This window comes from Aptenodytes patagonicus, chromosome 7 (genome assembly GCF_965638725.1).
Source record: "Aptenodytes patagonicus chromosome 7, bAptPat1.pri.cur, whole genome shotgun sequence".
Taxonomy (NCBI): domain Eukaryota; kingdom Metazoa; phylum Chordata; class Aves; order Sphenisciformes; family Spheniscidae; genus Aptenodytes; species Aptenodytes patagonicus.
The window spans coordinates 38,226,014-38,248,517 of record NC_134955.1 but is presented as its reverse complement, the minus strand read 5'-3'; the positions used below and the strand labels follow the sequence as shown (position 1 = coordinate 38,248,517).

The following is a 22,504-nucleotide window of genomic DNA, read 5'->3' as shown; positions in this document are numbered from 1 at the left end:
TTTCACAGAGCCAGGACAGCTAAGATTAATTATAGCAGTGAATTGTCTGCAAATGCCCAGGGTAGATATGCACTAAGTAGCGGGATGTTTCTGGTCTGAGAAGTGTTTGCTTGGCATTTAATGGCCACCATATAACACACGCATACAAAGTAGGCTGTTTAAAATTGAGGTGTAAGTAGGCATACTATGTGGAACAATGTGGGCTTCTTAGGATTGTCCTAAAACTCTGCAGCTCATCCCACCATCCACAGAGAAGTTCATACCAACTCAGGAAGCACCTCTCTTTCCTCAGAGATGTTAGTTCATGCAGTAAAGTGTCCATGTGGAACTGGAAGAAACAGAATTGAAAAGAGACAGACCAAGTAACACAACTCTTGGAATAGTCTGCCGAAACAGTAAAGGAGGGTGGAAGGGAGAAGCAAATTAAATTATTTCTCCCCTTTTTGTTGTTCACAACAATTAACCTGTTTTCACATACGTTTCTATTTCATTTCCTACTTTATATCTGAAAGAGATCATCAGAATATCCCTTTATGGTTGAAATTAAAGCACCCTTTAAACATTTAGATTTTGAAGTGACCCCTCAAATTAACCAACTTTCCTTGCAATTTAGGAGTGCCACCATTCCTAGGCATTTACGCATTCCTATGCACCATTCCTTTGCTGACTCCCCCAAATACACACGTCACTTTTCTGGCCACATAATGCTCCTTATTCCTGTTGTTATCACACATATCATGACTTTTCTCACTATTCACGTTCTACATCCCTGAATAGTCCACTTGTGGACTATCAAAACAGCTGTCAGCCGTCTGCATGTGCTCCTTAGTAGGCAGGGAGCTTCCCAACACGAATCAGGGACTTTGCAGTAGCCTTTCTGTCCCTTACTCTTCACTCTAGGTCACCCTCCTGCTTCCCATGTCTTCATTCAAGCACAAGTGGGATGCACAAGTGGGAAGCACCTGGATGAATCAGAAGAGGCAACAGAAGGATCAGGACTGGCTGGAAAGCTGCCAAAGTCCTATTTCACATCAGGAAACTCCCTGGGCTGTTGAGGAGGGGAATAGCCACTAGTGACTTCTTAAAGTACAAAGATGCGTTTGTTAATACTATTGCACTCCCTTTATTCCGACTCTTGCCCCTGGGCCAGCAGTTGATGCCCAAGGTTCTTCCTCTTGCTGATTTCTGGGAAAGATATTTGATACCATTTGCACGCAATAATCACCACTTCAGGTCACCAGCAAGGAAAGGACCTGGCAAACAAAAATAACCCAAGCCCAAGCCACTTTAGCTAATTGATAGCTTGCAGCAATGAAATGCTGTCATCTTCAGTGTAGACCAGAAAGAACATAACACTCTTAATTTTATCTTAAATGCTCCCTCATAAAGGGAAAATCATCCTGAACTTTCAAAGTCTACAGAAGTTCAAGTATTAGTACAGGCATTGCATGACTGTCATGCTAGTTCAGCAGCAGGATAAAACAACAACAGAAGTGCAGGCCTCTGTAATTCAGCTGATGCTAAGTATAACACACAGGTCTCGTGCAGAGTTTTTCATCTGTAAATGTCAAAAGCACCCCAAAAAGCAGCCACCATCCTGACGCCATACTGTTTAAACAGCGAAACTGAGGCACGGTGTCTTGCCATGGTCACAGCTAGAAACAGAACTGAAATCTCCCCACGCCTGCCAGAGCTCACTTGTGCTAAAGCATCCTGGGGACAGTAGCGAAGGTTCAGCCACAAGAGAACATGACAAATAGCTCAGCACTCCTGAAATTTGTCTTTCTATCATAAAACAGGGGATCTTTGAAAGACTTGTTAAGTATAATTTGTGGATAAAGTGGCTATAGTGTTTAACGCTTATTAACATGCAAAATTGTGTTGGTTTGTCTGTCTGTCTCCCGTTATGATTTCACTGCTTCATCTTGTCCGGCTTTTTCAAAGGGATCAGAGTTCTGCTGGAATTAATGGAAGCAGGACTGAGAGGTACACACTGTTAAGCACTAATCTGTGAATTATCTGCAAATATTTGAACACAAAGAAATTAAACCTGCATTTTTTACCTTACCTGGGAGGAAAGAGAACCGCTTTTATAAAGATCCACGTACGTTCACAGAATATCAACTAACAATGCAGCTTACATTGTCTTTGGGTTTTTTTAATTGGCGTAACAAGCTTCAAAGTAGTCTAGACTAGGCCATGATCTTACAAAAACCTACTGCTTTTATATAATTAGTATACATTAAGAAAGTGAACAGGAGCTTTCCCATTGCTATGCGGTTTAGTCAGATAGCATTTCCACAGTATATCCACTTTAAAATATCAAGCTGCCACTTTGAAATGTACGTCAGACGAAATAAAAGCTTGATCCAGATGATAGCCAAATTTCTATAGCATTAAACAAATTAATATATGCAGATTTTTTTTAAACACTAAACTAAACTATTTGCTGCTGTTTACTTGGCTACTCTGATTCATTGTGCTGAGATTGTAAGAGTATGTCATGAGATGTTAAACATTTTATGGACATAAGTAGTCAACTGCTGCAAATAAAATACATGTTTTGAACTGCCATCATAAAAAGGTAAAACCAAGATTTAAAAAAATCTTTACGGCATTATACAGTGAGTTGACAACCTATCATCCAGTATTAGACAAAACAACTGAAATTAGTTCTGGCAGATTTGGGGCTAGCAGTTAAAAATAAAAATAGCAAATGTAAAAGCATGAAAACTGTATTGCTATTATGCTATAAGACAATAATAAATCTTTAAAGATGCCAATAATTGCTTTGGATACTACAAACGACTGCTGCCAATCAACTCTAAAATATGTAATGCATGGTATTCTAAGTATCCTAACTCAAGGCAAACTCCACAACCGCACAAGTAATATTGTCTGCCATAAACTACTCTCTTCATTAGGCAACAATAAGAATTGACATCTCCATTTCTTAGCAGTTGTGGAACTGTTGGCAGAAATGCGCTTTTTTTTTCAGTATCACTCTAATTTTACAGAAAACTTCTTTGAAACCAATTACTCTGCTCATGGATCTTGAAAGGAAGGTCTTAAATAAACATGTCCTGAGGCAAAACTGAGAGGCAGTATCGCTTTGCACAAACAACAGCAATTGCTTTTTCCTAAAAATATATTTTATATATACATATACTCCTGTGCACACACTACAGAGAAAGGGAGGAACTACGAGTTTTCTGATGACAACTGTTTTAGGTAGAGGAACTTGAAGATACTCAAAAGAATTCTCACCTCTAGTTGACTGTGAACTTGATTTTCAAAGGCTGCAGTGCACAACATTTATTAGTGCAACATTCTTGGAGTGTTTAAATGCTATTTATATTTGCATATGCTTTAGTTAAATCCCCTTTTACCTTGCGAGCCTCAAAGCCACAACTCTATATAAATGAATTCTTGTCACTATTACTTCCTTGTTTCAATTACTGTAAGGAATTCATTACTTGGACTTGGGTATTCTTTCTTTTCTTTTCACTTAATTCCTATACTGACGCTGCAAAGCTTTGTAATCTGACAATAACAACCAGAAAACACCGGTGGCTGATCCTATCTTTTGCTAGGCCACGTTCAGCTTGCTCAGTCGAGGCTTTTTAATCAAGCCTCAACTAAAATCATGCACATGTTTTTCATTACACTCTGTTCTCAGTAATTCCCTGTTTGAAAATGGCAGGTAAAATATTAAATTGGGAAGTAACATCTAGCCACGTTATCTGATGGTTTGGCAGTGGCTGACCTCATATGCCACATGAATGAAATTCACCTCGCTGCAGTCCTGACACATTGTGTTGCCTGTTGAGGAGGAGGAGGAGGAGGAGGAGGAGGAGGCAAAACCAGGCAGGGCAGTGACAAAAAAAAGAAAGAGAGGTGAAGGTAAAGCACAACTAGCTAACATCAGACAGGGTAGTGTGAAAAACTATTATAGCAGGCCTGGAAAAGGACCGTTAGGTAGGCTCAAGAGCCTAAATCGTCCTGGTAGTGCCATGAAAGGACTTTGCTGCAGCCCCTCAGCTTGCCAGGGATTCAGGGAGGGAACAGGGACGAAGGGGAAGGGAGAGCCAGAGGGGAAGGGTGGTGCATTTCATTCCCTCGTCCCTTGCAGGATTTGCAATTCGGGGCTTGTTTGGGGTGTGTGTGTATGTGTGTGTGTGACTTTCACCCTATATATAACTTGGAATCTTATTAGATAGCAACTCGGTGACACTGCAAATCCAGTATTTCTCAGAATGCTATTTTTGAAGCTGAAACACACAACATATTTTGATCTCCAAAGAAGTACAATAAAGATCCCCCCTTCAAAATAAAATGAGAAGTAAAAAAAAAAACCCGAATGCACATGTAATAATTTCCAGGCGGGCTTCCTGTGATTGTATCCCATTATTTAAATTTCGGACTGTCTCTTTAATTTGAGGAGCAGGGAGAGAGGCGACAGATGGCAGACAGAATTGACTTATGTCCTCTATTCTTCTGCAGAAGAAGGGGGAGTGCAGAAAGTTTGATCGAGGCAGAAGCTACAGTACGCAGGCCTGGCTATAACTATCTAATAGGTCTTTTGACGGATCGGTTCGGAATATTTAGGTTTTTTTCTCCCCCAGACAGGCTTTGTAACAAACCCACGGTCCTGGAGGTTGCCATGGGTGACGAGAGCGCTGACATCCAGTCCCAACTACAAATAAGCACATGACAAATGGGCCCGGAGCCCTCCGACAGCCCTGAACCTTGGTGACCCCCTAAAATACCCAGCCTCCCCATGCCCACGCCCCCCAAAAAAAAAGCATCACCGAGTATATTTTTTAAAACCGAAAGCTTGCACTTAATTGGAAACACTGCCATGTAACCAAAATGCTTAGGACAGCATGTACAAGTAAAAATAAATCACGCAGCATTGTTATTTAATGCGCTGTGACATCATTTCCTGAAATTAAACAGAGATGACACAGATTCAGACAGTCCCTGCTAAGGTTCAGTTCAAACAATTCACAGATGTTTTCCTCCAGCCAGCAGAAAACAATGCAGGGCTTAAAGCACTCCTCTCCCTCTCCCCTCTCCCTCTCCATCTCCCCAGCCTTTTTGCTGGTACGAGGAGGTATGGCAGTTTTATAATACATGCTCCCGCAAAAATATTCTTTTTTTAATTTAATTACTCAGGCTGTTGTACTAAATAGATGGATCATTGTGTCACAAAAGCATCAATTTTTCAGAAGAAATAACAGATGTCTATGTAACAATGATTAGATTAACCACTCCCAGACAAAGCTAGCTTTTGAGGCCCACACACCCCATGACCCCGGGTTCCCTCTTCTGTAGGGGGTGGATGTAGAAATGTCAGATCTAATCTCAGATTCCATTTTTAAAACAAACAAAGCCCCACCCCCACCCCATTTCAGCTCTTTTCTTTTAAGATTGTGGCGTTTAAAAGGTATATGAACGTTCAGTCTGCTACTAAATCTTTGGGACTGATTTCGTGGTCGAGGACTAGGAGCACTCGGAGGATGAAACCTTTTGGCCTGGGATCAGAAGTGGCATTTTGAGAAAGATTTCCAGTTTCATTCTGTCCAAGCTGGTGACACCATAGCGTAGGCAGGCAGGACAGGAGGGGGATGCCGGTGACATTAGGCAGGGCTATGCTACCTCCAGCAATAAAAGCAAATGCTAACGGCAGCTGCCAGCTCTTCTGGTGAGCAACCAGAGCAACTTTGGGGTACAAAGACGCACGGCTCTATCACCTTGAGGACCACAGGACCACAGGCCATGGGAGTTTAACGTTCAGGTACTGATTTTTCTTTAGCACTAGGGTGAAATCATTTAAACTCTTCTCACAAAGTTTACCCAGCTGAAAAATGAGCGCAAAATTATTTCGCAGGACGTGCTTCCATCTGGGCAGCGTTGGTACAGTCTGAGAGGTCTGTCCTACACCAGCAGGCAAGTTATTACCTGGCTGTAAACTCAGCACACAGTCAGCCCTGCCTAAAAAGCAGACCTGGAATAAAACTGTACCTTCGGCTCCTCCAACTCTCTGACTATATGGTCATTCTGCACTGAAGTGGAAATGGCAGCCATGCGAACCCACATGCAGGAGAATCAGAGGACATCGTCCGTCCCAGTGTACCCTGGGAGTGTACAGCACATTACAATGCGGTCCAACGCAAGCACTAAAATTCACCAGAATGCCTTCACATTCCTGTATTTTCTGAGTCTCCCAGACTTCTTGTCACCATTTTAACTGGACAAAGGTCTCTAGTATTTTCAGGTTTATTTTTGTTTTTTTAAAGTATAGCATAAACAGCAACATGACGAATGCTTCTCCTGGATCAGGACTCCGAGGAAAGCTGTTCTTCTACTGTTCAATGTGAAAGTAAGCTGTTCAGTGTGGAGTGCAATAGCCAGCTATGTTCCTAAACCTCTTTTAGGTATTATTCCTAAAATCACGATATGGGAGGAGATATTTATGAAGGTGGGATGGTTTCAACTGTTTTGAAAGCTTGCTCCAAGATTGGCTTTGGTTGACGACATTCATCTCTAGAATCAAATCTAATGAATAAATAAAATAGCTGCCCTGTATAAAAGGCTTGGTAAGCCATTCATCACAATATGATAGAGCTACATTATATTCTCAGATACATCCACACAAATACAGAAAAAATAAATCTGTTTCAGTAAGACTATTCATATTATCCATCTGGCCACCTGAATATGGCAAGTTAAGAAAATTAATTCAGGTAAGTACAAAAGCTGTGGCTGGTTCATTTTAACACATTCCAGCAGAACTTAGCTTAGCCTGACACCGAAGCAGATGAAACCAAAATCTACTCTACAAGAGACTGTGTAAAAAGCAAGATTTTCAGCCAGAAGATTGTGGAAATCAGGCTAAAATGACACTGTTCAAACAAATGTTAGGAGACAGAACTTCAGCTAGCAAAAAAAGCAAAAAAACCAGCTCGACTCCATTGACTTCAGGGGAGCCATCCCAAATACCATCAGCGGGGAATCTGGCACTGTCATAAAAAAGGTGTGGTTTGCAGGCTACCATTGGTATATCTGGTACTTTTAGTTAAGATATATATCTTCTTACAGACTGTAACAAAAGAAACAACGAAAACAGAATTTTAACAAAGGGCATCACTCCAGGTAAGTGTCAGAGAATAAACGCGTCTCTGTTCTACCAGCTCTGTAAAAGAAGGGGAAAGAATGTTGAACGTAACAAAAGTGTAGTCCTTAATACTTTATGCTGCAGAAAGGGATGAACTACCAGAGGTACAAGTCCATAGAACGGTATAATTACTTCCTTTATAACTTTGCTCTCTTCTGATTATGTACATACATTTTAAAGGTCCTCCATCCTCCAAAAGGGCATGGGAGGAGGGGGGCTGGCTCTGTATAGTTGCTGGTAAGAAATCCTAATCTCAACACTGGTGTAAGCTAGAGGTGTCTATACATTTGAGCACTTCCTGTTTTCACTTTGTGATCAAATGTGTTCTTTGCAGGGCAAATAGGGGAGCACTTGAGGGAGGAAAGCAGAGATGTCTGAGAGGCTAATTGAGTGTACTAAGGACTCCTTGGCATAGAGGAAAAGGAGTCTTCCAAAGCTATGAATAAACTCTCGGCTTGGGTCAGATTTCTTGCTGTTTCTTTTCTTTAACCACCTTTGAACTCAAATAAAAACAGCCTTAATGTCAGGTTTACCTTTCTGATGTCGTAATCTTTATGTACTATTGAAAAGCTTATACTACCAGACTAGGATTTCCTCTACTTTCTTAAACACTGGATATTATCCAGAAAAAGCATACACATTTCCAACCAATTCATCCTCAGATCTTTCATCTTCCGGTACTGTTGTAATTCCAAACGTAAGACAGAGCTCAGTAAGTGCACGAGAACATGACAGAAGCTCCTACTCCTTGCATTTGATTTCCAACAATAAAAACATGCATGTGTATCCTATTTCAAATATAATTAAAATTACTGCAAAATGGAAGCTGTGATAGGGGTTAGAAATTGTTTTGAAGGACACAGCCTGTCAGATACATTCATTCTACATCAGAGTTCAAGTGCCTGCATCTTCAAAAAAGCCACTTAGGCAATTCAATTTTTAAAATCGGCTACCTTAGGAGTTTGCAAACTGATTGAATAATGGAAAAAAATAGCATTTTATTTAAAATCATAAGTAAATACAATTGGTCAGAACTGAGTTACTCTCTTTGAATTTGACAGTCTAAAGGAATTTCAAGTTTAATCCACACCATAAGAGATGGACTGCCACTGCCTCTCCTTCCAGGGAAACCAGAGGTTAATGATTTTTGTCATATTGAGACTAACAGCTAACAATTGCTACAGTTGGCCTTTAGTATTTTATTTGTCCTTTTGAGGTATTCAGAATAGGTGACAATGGCTTGCAGTTGAGAACATATGTAGAGAGACCCCTGTGGCTTATGGAAAAGTTGCTCCATGCTGGTTGGGTGTTTGAAAAAAAAATACAACCAGAGCTCTTTTATGTTCCTCTCCTTAATGAATGCATGAATGTCAAAATGTACCAATGGCCCATTCAGGGGGCAAAGCCTAAGCAGCTCCTTCTTTAAGAACACATCCTGAGATGTAAAATACATTTGCTTAACAAATTAAAATAATGAGATAATTCAATTAGTTTCTTTAAAAAAAAAAAAAAAAGAGAAGGAAAAAAGGGTACATCAGGGGATTATTGTAATACAAGAACAGGTCATACAGCACAAAGGAGGAACAAACCAATTTGAAATAAGGTTAGAGTAGTAATGAAGGAATGTACATTGAATCATGGACCGCCATTGTAAAGATATTTACTTGAAACAATAAAATTGTACATCACAGATTCCCCCGTTCTGGCTCAGCCAGCGTTGCACTTTGAATGGACAAGCTAATTTGAGAAAAAGTGCGAGATCTTTAAAAGAAAGGAGTTCTCGTCCTTCCCTGCATGTGTTTATGGCAAGAATCTTTCTGAATTTACATTGCACTGGTCAGGGGTCTCCATTATCAGTTTTCAGGTCTGAGACTTACAGCACAGTAAATCTTTCAACACCTGCAAACTCATTAAAGCTTGGACAGTAAAAGGTTTGGGGCTTTTTTGTGTTCGTTTAATTTGATTTTTGCGAGGCCATCCTCACCAGTGATGGCAAATTTCCCCGGTTCATGCAGGATGGAGAGGGATAGGAGAGAGAGGATGGAAACAAGGAAAAGGGATTTCAAAAAGCCAGGAGGACTTTCCTCAAGAGAAGAGAGAGGCAGTTGACTGTTTAATAAGCATGTGTCGGATGCTTTCAAGGAGCATGTGAGAAAGGAAGGCAGGGAGAAAAAACCAAGATATCACAAATTTCATAAGAGGAAATGGAGTTACCACGGAGACATGTACAAAACAAACTGGTTTATTTGTGGCCCTGCTTTTTGCTGTCTGCCTGTACTACTCCTCTAAAGATACCCTACAGCTAAATGAAAAACCCTCCACTCATACTCACTCGACTTCCAAATTAAAAACATTTTACAGGTTAGTAAATCTCCAGCTGAGGTGATGTAGCAAAGAACAGCTGTGAAGTAATTTTGATAATGATGAGAATAATAAGCACATGGCAAGGTTCAGGGCTTTGCTGTTGCAGCTTCAGTGCTCCTGAATAGATAAAAGTGATTAAATACTCCTGATTATCCCTGACCAATATGTAATGGATTTACAGCCCTTTCAATTAGTCAGTATTTGCTTAGGACTCATTATTTTGTCTTTGGTTAAGTAATCAGCCCAGAGACTCATGTTCTGTCTAATTCCTCTGAGCCAAGTGGGTACAGGGCACCTGACCTTTGAAATGGCCATAGCTGGGAGGCAGGAATAACCACTACTCCAGCAGAGACACTGGCTATTCCAGCTAATCCTGACCCCACAGGCCAGATCAATGCACCTTAGTTTGCTACTAATGTCCTTACATCAAAATGATGGTTTAGAAATGTGGATCTATCGCTCCCCCCTTTAGCTGTGCTGCTAGCAGAGCAGTTCGATAGTCCCTATCATAAATAAATCGGGTACCTTGTCCTGAAATCATTACACTGTAACCAACATCAGCTACCGTGGAAATTTATAAAACTTTGGTAGAAGAAGAGGTAGTTAATAACAGTTAGCATTTTAAGCCTTATGAAGTGAGAAACAATTTTACAGTGAGAGGAAGAGGAAAATCAATTGATAATTTTACCAGTTTCCGTTATTTCCCACATGAAGTAAACTACGAAGAGTGTTACTAGGTTTTCTGTGGAACCGTGTTTTGATGCCTAAGTGAAGCTATAATAGTCAGCAGAACACCAACACATAAAACCAATTGCAAGCAGGAGGATAAAGATAGACCATGGAAAGCATTGCTTTTTCACATGTTTAATCTCTCTCCCCCAAATGTGAATATGGCTAGCTTTTAACATAACGGACTTGAAGAGAAGCTAAAAAGGTGCTTATTCTCTCTGTTACGCAACTGAAGAATTAGGGAACCTGTAAGCCTTCTATATTTCTCACAAAAAGTGACGATGACAAGTTTGCAAGCTGCTGCTTTGAATTCTCTAATATCCACAGTGTATGTCAGCACACACAGACTGGGGCTCTCTCTTCCACCACGTACATAGGAAGTTTGTGTAAACAGAGGCCAGCAATAAAGAATCCAGAAGGCAGAGCTTTATATATGCTAAAGCAAGAAACCCCCTTTTTTGTCCTTAGGAACATTTTGAATAGTTCAAAGCAAAAAATGGTTACTTTATAGGTAGATGTTGTTCCATGCTAAGGCTTTGTACTCTCTCTCTCTTTCTCTCTCTATAGGCATCTATGTGTGTGTATACACACACACACACATATATGTTTCTTTCAGATTTGTCATGATTCCAAGAGCCAAGAAAAAAAAAATCTAAGTGGGGGGGGGGGGAAGCAACAATAATTGAGCCCTAATAATGGTCCAAAAATTATGGGGACAATTGATTTCTAATAACGATGAATAAACCTCATTAAGCACATGAATAGAAATCTATTTTGGTTTGGGGCACCACTTACTGTGAGATGCTGGAAAAGCCACGCTCTCATGATATTTGTTGCTACTTTGGGGAAAATGCCTCTTTTCTTCTGACGCTTTTTGTCCTTGTCTGGGTCATCGTCATCCCCTGTACCAGGTGAGGCTACACTGTTGTCTAAACCATCTCCTACAACAAAGAGAAAAACAGGAAGGAGGAGACATTTAATGAACAAAATATAGAAGCCAAAAAGTATCATTAATTACCAAGACACTACCACAGTTTTATTTTGATTTGCTAGATCAGGCACATACAGTTTCTCATTATATATGAGTGCTGATACAAATATGTAAAAACTAGAAACCGTGTCTCTCCAAATACTAATTTTGTGTTTCACACATGCATATATCATTAATTCAATTATAATTGTGTGCTTGACATAGTGCAATAGCTCTTTGTCAATTATGGGATTCAATGTGGTAAAACCTGCCACAAGAAAACCCATTCACTGTAAATGCATCCCTACAACCATTCTGAATACATACTATAAGTAATCAAGTTAAATGTTCTGTAGTCTATATATTCGAGGCCCTCTGTAGAGGTGGCAGTAACCATGTCACCGTTCAGTGCACATAACACACTGTCAGATGAGCCCCTCCCCGTAACCATCACCTCCCAACACACATACAAACACACGCACAAACACGCACACCTAGTATGACCCTGGGTATAGCATTTGCATGACATGAAACCTTCTACATCTCTGCATCAGTGATTATTATCATTAAAAAAAAGATGCACATCAAGGTAGAGCTCTCACTTAATCAGAACTTTCCATCAACATCTTTCTCTTCTGTGCTTTTCCCTGGCATTAATTGTGCATTAGCAAAAATCATTTACTTTTAACAGTCATAGTTATTTTTTCTTGCCCTCCAGCAAAAATGCCTTGAAAGCCTGCCTGGAGGGCATCTAAATTATGTATCTGAAAAACTCTTCTGGCAAGGCATTGCAGGACCCCTACTTTCTTAAAATTCATACGAGCACGTCTTCCTGTTTTTGGGAAGGCATCAATCAAGAGCAGCAATATATGTCATATTCCTACATTAATATTTGAACTAATAACTTTAAAAAAAGGAAAGAAACAAGATCCGACTTGTGGCATAATCAAATGCAAAATAAATGAAGAATACTGGGACAGCACTGAGACTTTATAGATTGCTGTGTTTTCCTTACACATCATTAGCCCAGAGCCACACGAAAGAGGAAAACAGAGAAGTGGAGAGTTTATGCTCCCTGCTGGTGTTTAAGAAGCTGAGGTCCTGGAAGGACATCTGGGAATTGTGCTGAGACGGTGGTTTTTGTAATTTAAGAATAGACATTCATTAGCAGTAAATGCCATAAATCCCATGCTAAGTAAAAACCTTGTCCAAGAAAGCCTAAAACAATAAACTCTGTGCTCAATGTAGCCTGAGCTAGACGCTCCATAGCTTCCTGAGGAATGCTATAGATTCACGAGCTAATTCCTATAGCCTTGTCTAGCTCTGTAGTGTTACTAAACGAAATACGTTGCTGCTACATACAGTCCATTTGCTTCAAAACTTGCATTTCAGCTCCATCTTCCCTCCCGTGCCAGATCACCCTTCTTCCACTGCCTCCCCTCTGAAAAACCAACCCTTTTGGACCAGAGAGACAGAAAAAGCCACAGCAAAGAGCTGGCAGATTAATTTTATTGACATTTCCATTTTCACTGCAATGTGATACCCTCCATCACATGGAAGAGATGACCCTCACTATTTACAGACTGACAGGCCACTTCATTACAACCACCCTGCCCCAAGGCAGAGCAGCTCCTTTCCATCTGCCCAAACACCAGAGCAAGACCCTGAAGTCGCTGCTCTCTTTCTCATGCTCCTTTTCTTTTTTTTTTTTGTTTGTTTCTGTTAACGATAGAGAAAGGAGAGCCGAATCACAGCAAACTAATCGAAGATATTATGGAAGCCCTACATGCTGTAACCAACTGTTCACTTTTGCAAGATGTTGGTTATTTAGAAAGCACTCCTTTCTGTTGCTCTCTCCCCCCCATATATTCCACCCTCTCTCTCCCTCTCTCTCCCTCTCCCTCTCTCTCCATCTTTCCCCCTCTCCCTCTCTCTCTCTCTCACACACACGCGCACACTTTCCACTATGTCAAGGAACTGCTGCAAGGCAAATTCTCACAAACACTAATGGCTTCTGACTGCTCCTTGGCAACCCCAGCATTTTAACCTGGGTGGATATGCTCTCCAAAATACAGACACTGGAGCTATCTCATCAGCTGTTCATGTGACACAGATGGAGAGTGGCTATTAGGAGCCAGGCAATGGGCCTTGGGGATCTGAGGTACTGTACTGTAGCCTCAGGCAATTTTGAAAAGCAGTACCCGGAGATGGGGGGGAAAAAATCCCTACTGAAAGTGCAAGTTTGAAGTCAGTCAGTCTGTTTGTCTATCTGTCGTGTGGATAAAGATATCTTTGTCTCTTTATGTAAAAGCTATGCGTGTATGCACAGGATGCATGGAGCTGTAAAACTTCTGCTCTGCACCATCCTTTTACACTGCAGAAGCACCGGTTCACTCCCTGTATGGACAAATTCCTGTTTCTCTGCATATACATACTGTCCTGTTTGTGAGCATCCTCAGCAGGAGTCACCTACATGCTAAATCAGTGTTTAGACCTTTTGGAGAGGTTGTTAATATCCTGGTTTTAAAAAGCTAATAGCAGCCCAGGAGATGAAAGTTCAGCTAAAGCTTCCACTGTCTTCCCACCTCAATTGGCGGTTGAAATGGTGAGAGTCAGTGCTTCCCTAATCTGTTCCATAACCTCATGAAAGGAAATCCAAATGTCGTACCTCCAAATGACCTCAGAAGATGATACAGCAAGATTTGTTGCTCCTGGTGAACCACAGGCCCAATCCTGTTAAGCTGTATTGTCATATCTTTAATAGCACTACAACTGCTCACATTAGTGGATAGAGTTTCTAGTGACAAGAAGTCATAGAAGTAGCCCATAACTGACTTTTGCAAGGTGGAATGATTTACTTCTTGGATATGGAGGGCCTGATCCTAGTTTGCTGTATCCAAATAAACATGAGTTACTTTAAATGAAAAAAAAGAAATTATCAGAAGTGAAATAAAGTAAACGGACATGAAAGTCATTCTGTTGAAGGCTGGATTGAGTGTACTTTTAACTGCTGTGTGAAGGAATCCAAATTTAAATCATTTAAACCATCATTACAAGTGATTCTGCTTATGTGAATCGTTCATATCCTGATTTGGATTGTAATTTGTAAGAAGAGTAGCGTCAAGTCCTAACTTGTATGGAAATTGCAATTATATAAGCATAGTTATCCCAATTTTCTAGTGGGGAAATTAAGTCTAGATTTTGGCCCACTGACTTTCTCTTTCACACAGCAGCAAAAAAAAAAAAAAGGGTGACTTTCTCCTGCTTTGCACACTGTTCACTTGTTTATTCTTGTGCAAAGAGTACAAGTGATTGCAAAACCCTATCACTGTTCTAGGAAAGTGGAGAATTCTTAAGTGGCACTCTCTTTGTGGAGATGTCAATGACTATGCAGGATTCAAGCCAGTAGAGAATTAGGCATACTACCCAGCTTGTTTAAGATTATATCAATGCTATATAATAGTCTCAATAACCCCTATAAAAGATGGAGAGAGTTTACAAGAAACTTTGCAAAGTGACCCACACGGGGTTCCTTAGAGACCTTCTCTTCTAGGGGAAGGGTTTGTGGAGGAGGCTGAAGATGCAAGTCTTCTTTACACAGCGGGAAGTTAGGCTTCCACACTAGCTCTGTGTGCAGACATTCTCAACACATGCTGAGGGTTTCTTCTGACAAGATAAATTATTTTGCATTGACAGCAAAGGAGACTACCTCTTATTTAAAAAATACTGAATAAGTAGTTAGAGTAGGGTTTCCATTGCACCATAATTTCAAACTTAACTTGCTGCAAACTGATTTCCTTGGACAGACTAGCTTGCTGACCCCAATGTTCATACAGCTAAGGACTCTTCGGGAGACAGAGTCCAGCCCTACAGAAGGCCAGTCCAACCTTATTGTATCAATGAATTCCTCTTTGACAGTCCTCCACACTATCAGTATTATCTCAACCCTAGTCCTTGCTTGTGTTCCTTACAGAGTAAAGACCCGGCAAGAGACAAAGTGAGTGCTGTTTAGAAGCTGCTCATCTAGTCTTTTCACCATTTGTGAACAGGATGAGTAACAGATTCCCAATCTATGCAAAATGATAACTAAAAAGGATAACCCAGTCAGGCCAAAGCACAGAAGCCTGATAACAGCCCAGATTCAAACTCTAGAAATAGTTTCTATTACCATCATAACAAGCAGAGCAGTAGGAAAAGTGATTTCTGGAAAAATACATTTCAGGACCCAGTGTTTGAGATTCTTCACCATCAGAGGTCCCTTACAGCTTTACGGTTTGTCATGCTAAAGGAAAAAAGGGAAGAGCAGGAGGGAAGACAAGACACTTCACCATTTTTCTAAAAATAGCGCAAGCAATATGAAAACCAAGTTAAAGATTCTGAAAAGGAAAGCTGCAGTGCACTATACTGATCTTAAGTAAACTACTGATCTTAAGTAAAATCTTTCAGTCCAGTATTTTGATGGAGTAGAATATGTAGATATAAATGCAAAACAAAGAGGAGAATCTGCATGCAGCTTATATTCACAATGTGCAATTATTTGTTTGTACTTATAATGTGTCCATCTGGACACATAAGTATTGTAAACCATTATTAATAAGGATGTTCAACTTCGTAATACGATCCACATCGCCACCAGAGAAAAATCTTAAAAATCTGGTTAATTACCACTGCCAAAAAGCTGGAAAGAGAAGTGTTTGAATACGTTTTAAAGATAAGACAGTCTGTGCTGTAGGGAGGACTAATAGAGAGGGAGGGTCAGTTCCAGAATCAAAGACCCTTCAGGAGAACTCCTTATCTCCATTCCACCCTGTTAAAATCATCAGACTTTTAGCCTTACAGCTTCAGCAGATCATAGCTCTTTGAATGAACTGCTGGCCGTGGGGTTTTTTTTCTCCTCCTCTTAATGATCACTGTTCATGGAAGTTGACTTAGTGTCCTCACACCGCAGAAGCAATATTTATCTACCGCATCTTACTGCCTAGGAAAACTGAGTTAGGATAGGTTATGGGTGGCAAACCTGGGACTTGGAAAACCACAAACAGTTCAAGTGGGCATCCCAGCTTAGAGCTGTGCCATCGTCAGCAGTGCTCTGCCAGTACGTGTGCTGATTTTGCTGAATTACTTGATGAGGAAAGGTGCCATCAGAAGCTGTTTAGGCCTGACACAGGCATTCTGGGTTGACCTGCATGCTCAGCCACCATTTGTCCCATCTTGGAGCGGGGTATCCTCAAGTGAGCTGCTGTAATCAGTCCCCTGTGTTGCCTTCCCTTTTGTGTCTCGAGACACCAGACACATGTCTCATGGTGCTATGGCGTATGTTTCAGTGAGCATCTTGGAGAGAAAGAAAGGTTGGACACTGGTGCACTAGAAGGAACAGGAAGACTTCAGACATATAGCACTACCATCTCTCTTACTACAGAAGATGTTATTCTTTTGCCCTTCTAGCAGCAGGGAGGAGATGAAGAGCTGGCCTTCTCTCTGCTGTTCTTTTGCAAGATCGTTTGCTTTCCAGAATATAACCCAGCAATTCCACTGGGCTGATACAGTAAAGATGACATGTACAAATTTCACACAATCCGGGCATTAATAACTATTGTAAATGCAAATCGGAAGAAAAGGAAGAGAACTTAAGCCACTATCAGACCTTACCTACAAAACTATTCTACTCGGTCAAATCACATTTTAGCATAGTTTGTCAGTCAGGAGCAAGTCCTTATTGCCATCTGGCAATATGTGCTAAAGGCTTAAAGAGATGTACGGTATCTGCTGTCTAAATTGTATTTACAACAAGAGACAGAATAAAAACTGTTCATTTTCTATTTCTGGATAGGCACCTTTCTATGATCAGCAATTTATCTTATTTTCAAAAAGGCATTTACAAATATTTTATTATTTACTCGAAGGTAGGAATGACATTCCAGCTATGTTATTGTTATAGTCATGCATGCTATAAAACTGGTGATTCAGATCTTTCAAAATTATTTGCAGAACTGTAATGTTTCACATTTCCCCTTTTATTGTTTTCCTGTCCAAAAATAAGAAAAAATACTGGCTGTTTTGTGCCCTTAATTGTCTGTGTTGAAAGCTCGTGTTTATTTGTGAAGTGAATCGAGAATTCTTAGAGATTATATTCAAAAGCCAACAACATATTTTTCTAGCTTTTTAAAGACAAAACTAATAAACACCAGTTTAAATTTTAAGCTCTTTTATATAGCCAGTAGGTTTGTGGTTTGTTCATTATAATCCAACATTTTTTCACATCAGGTGAAAAAGTGTTCCAATGCAGACAAGGGGAACAGTAAAGCAACCTGCTAATTACTGATCTCTCTTACGTTCCTGCTGTGCTAAACTGTCCGGACATGTTGAAGTGAAATTTTTCTGCGATTTTCAAGTGACTAGTTCATGGCCTACTGCCGTGGAGTGCAGGAGAAGGGATGAAATGCTTTAGTTTACATGCAACATTTACTAACTGTGTGGGTTTTCCGACATTAAAGAGGGGACAGTGACCCATGCCACCTTTTTCACACTCAAAAGAGCACTGAAAAAACAGTCTTCATAGGCTTACCTCAGGCTTCCCTGGCCCTTAACACCCTCCCCCCAGGGTAGGAGCAGAAAGAGAAAAAAGAAGGGATTTTATGCTCCTTTCTCTTCAACTTTTCAGGCGGTATAAGCAGCATTTAGCAAATTCAGCCTCCAAATGGCTCCAAATGCTCTGAGCTGCAGGGGCTCATCCTTTGTTAGCCTCCCTCTATTTACACAGGATTTACGCAGGCTCTCCACTGAAGAGACCACATGTTTCTGACAGAAAGCACTTCCATTCACACTGCATCAGGCAACAGGATTGTAACCACTGCAGCTTCACGCTGACCTGAGATTAGGGATTTCAGCAACATTGAGATGGTAACAATCTGCTAACTAACGAAAATTATCCATGGAGAACTCTGCTGCTTACTCCAGTTAAAACTACCGTGGCCAGATAGATTAGGTTACTTAAAAGGACAATTAAGAACTAGCTACTGTCAAGAATATGCGTGTCCATCTACAAATAACATACACACACAGAAAAATATCAGCAGAAAAGAAAAAAAAAATCAGACTGCAGCTTGGATTAAAACAATTTCACCTACTGGCTGAAGACATAAAGTGTAAAAACAGACAGATGGACACATATGTAAATGTGGCTGCATTTGTTTCTCTGGAGCTGGCAAGTTAGTAATAACAGTATAGTTTAATAATTTATTTTCCATGGTATTTTCACACTGGTTAACCGGGCAGTGGCAACATCCATGCAGAACTTCAGGAGCAGAATAACTCCGTCTATCTAATTGCTACGGGGGCAAACAAACTAACCAAGCGACCTCTCTTGGCTTTGCCTACAAGGACTCAGTTCTGGAACCCGATATCAGTCTGGAGATTTTTAAAATTTAGTTTCTTTTTTTTTAACTCCGTTTGGCCCGTCAGGATTTCTACACTGAGATTTTTTCCAGATTTAGTATTTGTGTCAGGGTTTTTCAAAATGGTTTACATGCACACAAGCACAGCAAACGTTGCTGGTTGGAGCTTGTATTTTTTTGCTCAATAGCCTTTCATGGGGCAAAAGAAAATTAGATGGGAACACAGGGCTAGAAAGGACCACACAGATCCAGTTTTTGATGAGTTTTATTTTGTTGTCTTAATTCGGCGAATAATTTTGCTTCTGTAGCAAAGAACAAAACAATTTACTTCTGTAATAGTAACTCATACATGCATCCGATAAACACATAAAAAGTATTCTAAAGTTCTCCATAGTATATCATAATAAAGCTCTTCTGGGCACTCAATGATTCATTTTTAGTGATCTCTCAAATGCCCTTATCCACAGTTAACACTCAGATTTTATTAAGGAAGAAAGCAGGGACAAATGTCCACTTAAGTCCCAGCTCTCAAATTCAACTCTGCTTGCGCTGCAGTACCTAAAGCTAAAGCTCCTTTAATGTTCTGTTCACCTCCCCTGTGTGGCATTTCTGCTAACACAGAGTTCACAATCTTTCAGCCCCAAACACAGAAGGCTGCTATCTTCAAGTCATCCAAGGAATGTGCCAGATACTATCATCTCCCCTGCAATACAAAGAACCAGAAAGAGGCAGAGACCAAAAGGAGACCGTACTGATCAGGTTACTAAAGTCCAGAAAGTCTTTCCCAGAATGCTAAATGTTAATCTTTGAACCAGCAAATGTTATAATTAAGATCCTTGTAGTTGGAGGAAATGCAAGCTCGAGAAGTCAAAGGTACAGCCATTTGAAGTTGTACTTTTTTGCACGTTTATCCTAATCTTGCACTCCTCATGCTGGCATAACCGCCATCAACCACTTTGTTCTATTCAAGCAAAATTATCATTAATGTCAGTGGCAGTTTTGCCAGAGTAAGGAGTGTAAGACCAGATCCTTGTCTTGTTCACACAGAATTGCAAGCACTGCACAATTCCAGATGAGATATACTCATTAAAACTTGTGGTTTATGCTGATTTATGATGCTCTTCTGTTTAAAAGTGAAACTCACTTTGTACCTCACCAGGAAAGTGTTCAATGCACTTGTTTCTACATGGTTTTAACTTCAATTTCCCCCTCCCCACCTCAGCACAAGTTGGGAAGTTTACTCCCAGGTTTTGGCACCTAGGCTGAAGGAAAACATTATTAAATTAGGTTTAAGTATTTTGTCTGCTTTGGTAATTGCTTTGCAGTGTGAATGCAAATAGCTGTTATTCTGTTTAAATTTTTCATCCTACTAAATGCTGTCACACAAAATGTCCTTGTGCTGCAGTCTAAATGGAGTTCTTTTTAAATTGCTTTTTTATATATTTTTAGAGAAATATTTTTAGCATTCTTGTAGTAATTCTGTTAAGAATACCAGCTGCAGACTTTGGCTACAGCTGAGACAACAATAACAAGTCATTAAAGAAATCAGGAGACAAAACACCCTTTTTTTTTTTTTGCCTAAATCACATCATCTTTAAGAGACCATTTTCTTTTTTTAGTTCTCTATCCCTGTTGGATAAGTGGGATAGTGTTTTTAGTTTCCTCAATCAACTGTACCAAAGTTAGTATACATTAAAAAGCTATATTTTATTTTAAGTACCATTTCTTATTTGCTATCCTGTTATTTTTGTCATTAGAAAATAACCAAGTTCAATTAAAATTCTACCTGCAGTTGAAGTTAAGTAATTAAGCTCAATAGTATCTCATCAATATTTAACCTTTAACATTTTGCAGTTGTTTATATATAGCAGAATGTGGAGAACTTAAAGTAGATGATGGCTAACATCCTGTACTGTTCTTCTTCATTAAATCATTAATGTAGTTTCTTTACGAATAAAAATGGCTTTTTTTTAAAATGGAAAATAGCCATCAGAGTATCTCAATTTTCCTTACAGCTGCTACAAACTTATAAACTGTGAGATATTTTATCATCTTGCAGTTCCCCTTAGAAAACATGCTGTTGGACACAACAGCTTGTTCAGGAGACATCCCTTAAAATGATGCCCACTAATACAGCAAGAGTCCATATACTGTCTACATTAGAAACCTCTCTTTTCAGGGTTATTCAGCTATTAAAAAAGCACCAGCTGAAGTACTGCATACAAGTACACATTCATAGGATTTTTTCATCATTTCCAAAAAAAGTTAGCACTAGAAATGTAACAGACATTTATTCCTGAGAGATACTAAGTTAAAAGCTTCGGTTATTAAAAAGGACATTTGTTAGGCCACAAGTCCAAAATGCACATTAGTCTATTTTAAGATGAATATAAAAAAATGGAGGATGGCTGAATGCTTAAAAAAAAAAAAAAAGATGTTTTAATAGAAAAGTGTCAAAATGAACCATAAAAGCTTTTCCAGGTGATAAAATGTACACAAATGCGTATGTTACATAAAACACAAATAAGAGTACCATCTCAATATGCATTCACAAACACTTGAGCAGCATCAGAAAAGATGCTTGCTGTGAATGCATAGTCCAGAAAAAATAAAAAAATACAAAACAACCCCAAACTTGGCAAGTCTTACATACCATAAGAGCTCCAACACCTATGCACAGTAGGGTGGATTAACCCGCTGGGTGCTGCGGACATATATATGCACCTCCTCCTAAAGTGTTCATTTGGCTGGCAGTCTGGAAAATGCCAGAATGTGAAGGGTTACGTGGGAACACTGACAGTCTACTCTTGTAGGTTTAAGTTAAAGCCCGTACTTTAAATATAGTGTGCTAGGTATTTGGAAACAATAACTAATTCTGCTTATAAGTGGTTTGCTATTTGGTGCTCACAACAAAGGGCTCGATCCGGTGCTCACTCCCACTGGTGAATTACGTTCCAGCTGACAACCGCGTGCTTTGGATCTGCCCATATTTACTTTTGGGGTAATATTTTTCAGGAGTCTTCCTCCAAGAAGCCTTGTAAAGGTAAAGTGTAAACCATCTATACCTCATCTGCTATATACATTGGATGCTTAAAAGTGGTTACTGGAAAGGCCTGAAACATTTTGTCTTTCAAGTTCAGTAGACAGAGCATACATGTTCATAAGAGCAAACATTTAAGAACCGAAGCCCCTAGTTAGTCCCTGCTAGTTTCTTAGAGTTTGGCTTCAGCAATGAGGGAAGATACAGTTAAGAATATCCAAATGTCTCAAACTGGAAGAAGCAGCAAGCATACAGACATGTGAATTCTGGTCAGAAAATTTCAACTGGTTGACAAAAAAAAACATAAAGAGATCTTTTCTGATATCAGAAAGGCTTACAAGCAACCTATTTTCTCCCATCTTCCAGTTTTACTGGATTGTTTCCAGTAACCAGATAATATCGTAAAACAAACAAACAAAAAAGAAGCGAAGGCCATGGCCTTCTCCTCTCTCCACACCCGAGCAATCCCATAGGATGCTTTGGATCTGCTTTAAGTGATCAAAATAACTGACAGAGCAATGCGTAATTTCATAGAAACATAGGGAAAAGCGTTTGACAAAAGTTTCCATTAATTTGATTTAGACAATAAGGAAGCATAAAAAGAGCAAAACCACAGGGCACTGACTTGTTATAACACTATTTGCCTAAAAGGTCACAGCACAAAACTAAAAAGCACAGACCCCCACTCTGACACCTGATGCTTTGCTTTTCTGTTCATAAACCTGTAATTTCATTTCAAGTCTTTCATTGTAGCAGAAAGTGTTGCAAAAGACTAATATGCAGTGCCTACAAAGTTTTCCCAGAATGGTTTGCGTCCCTGAGCTCTT

General features: G+C 39.8%; 1 protein-coding gene across 5 annotated transcripts in view; it reads right to left on the bottom strand.

Annotated features, from left to right (window-relative positions):
- MEIS2 (Meis homeobox 2) overlaps positions 1–22,504 on the bottom strand; it is a 175,425-nt gene that overhangs the window by 111,249 nt on the left and 41,672 nt on the right. For all 5 annotated transcript variants that reach the window (XM_076344925.1, XM_076344924.1, XM_076344927.1 and 2 more), the window contains one exon: positions 11,069–11,214. In XM_076344925.1, the coding sequence (XP_076201040.1) occupies positions 11,069–11,214 (146 nt within the window). The remainder of the gene's footprint in view (positions 1–11,068; positions 11,215–22,504) is intronic.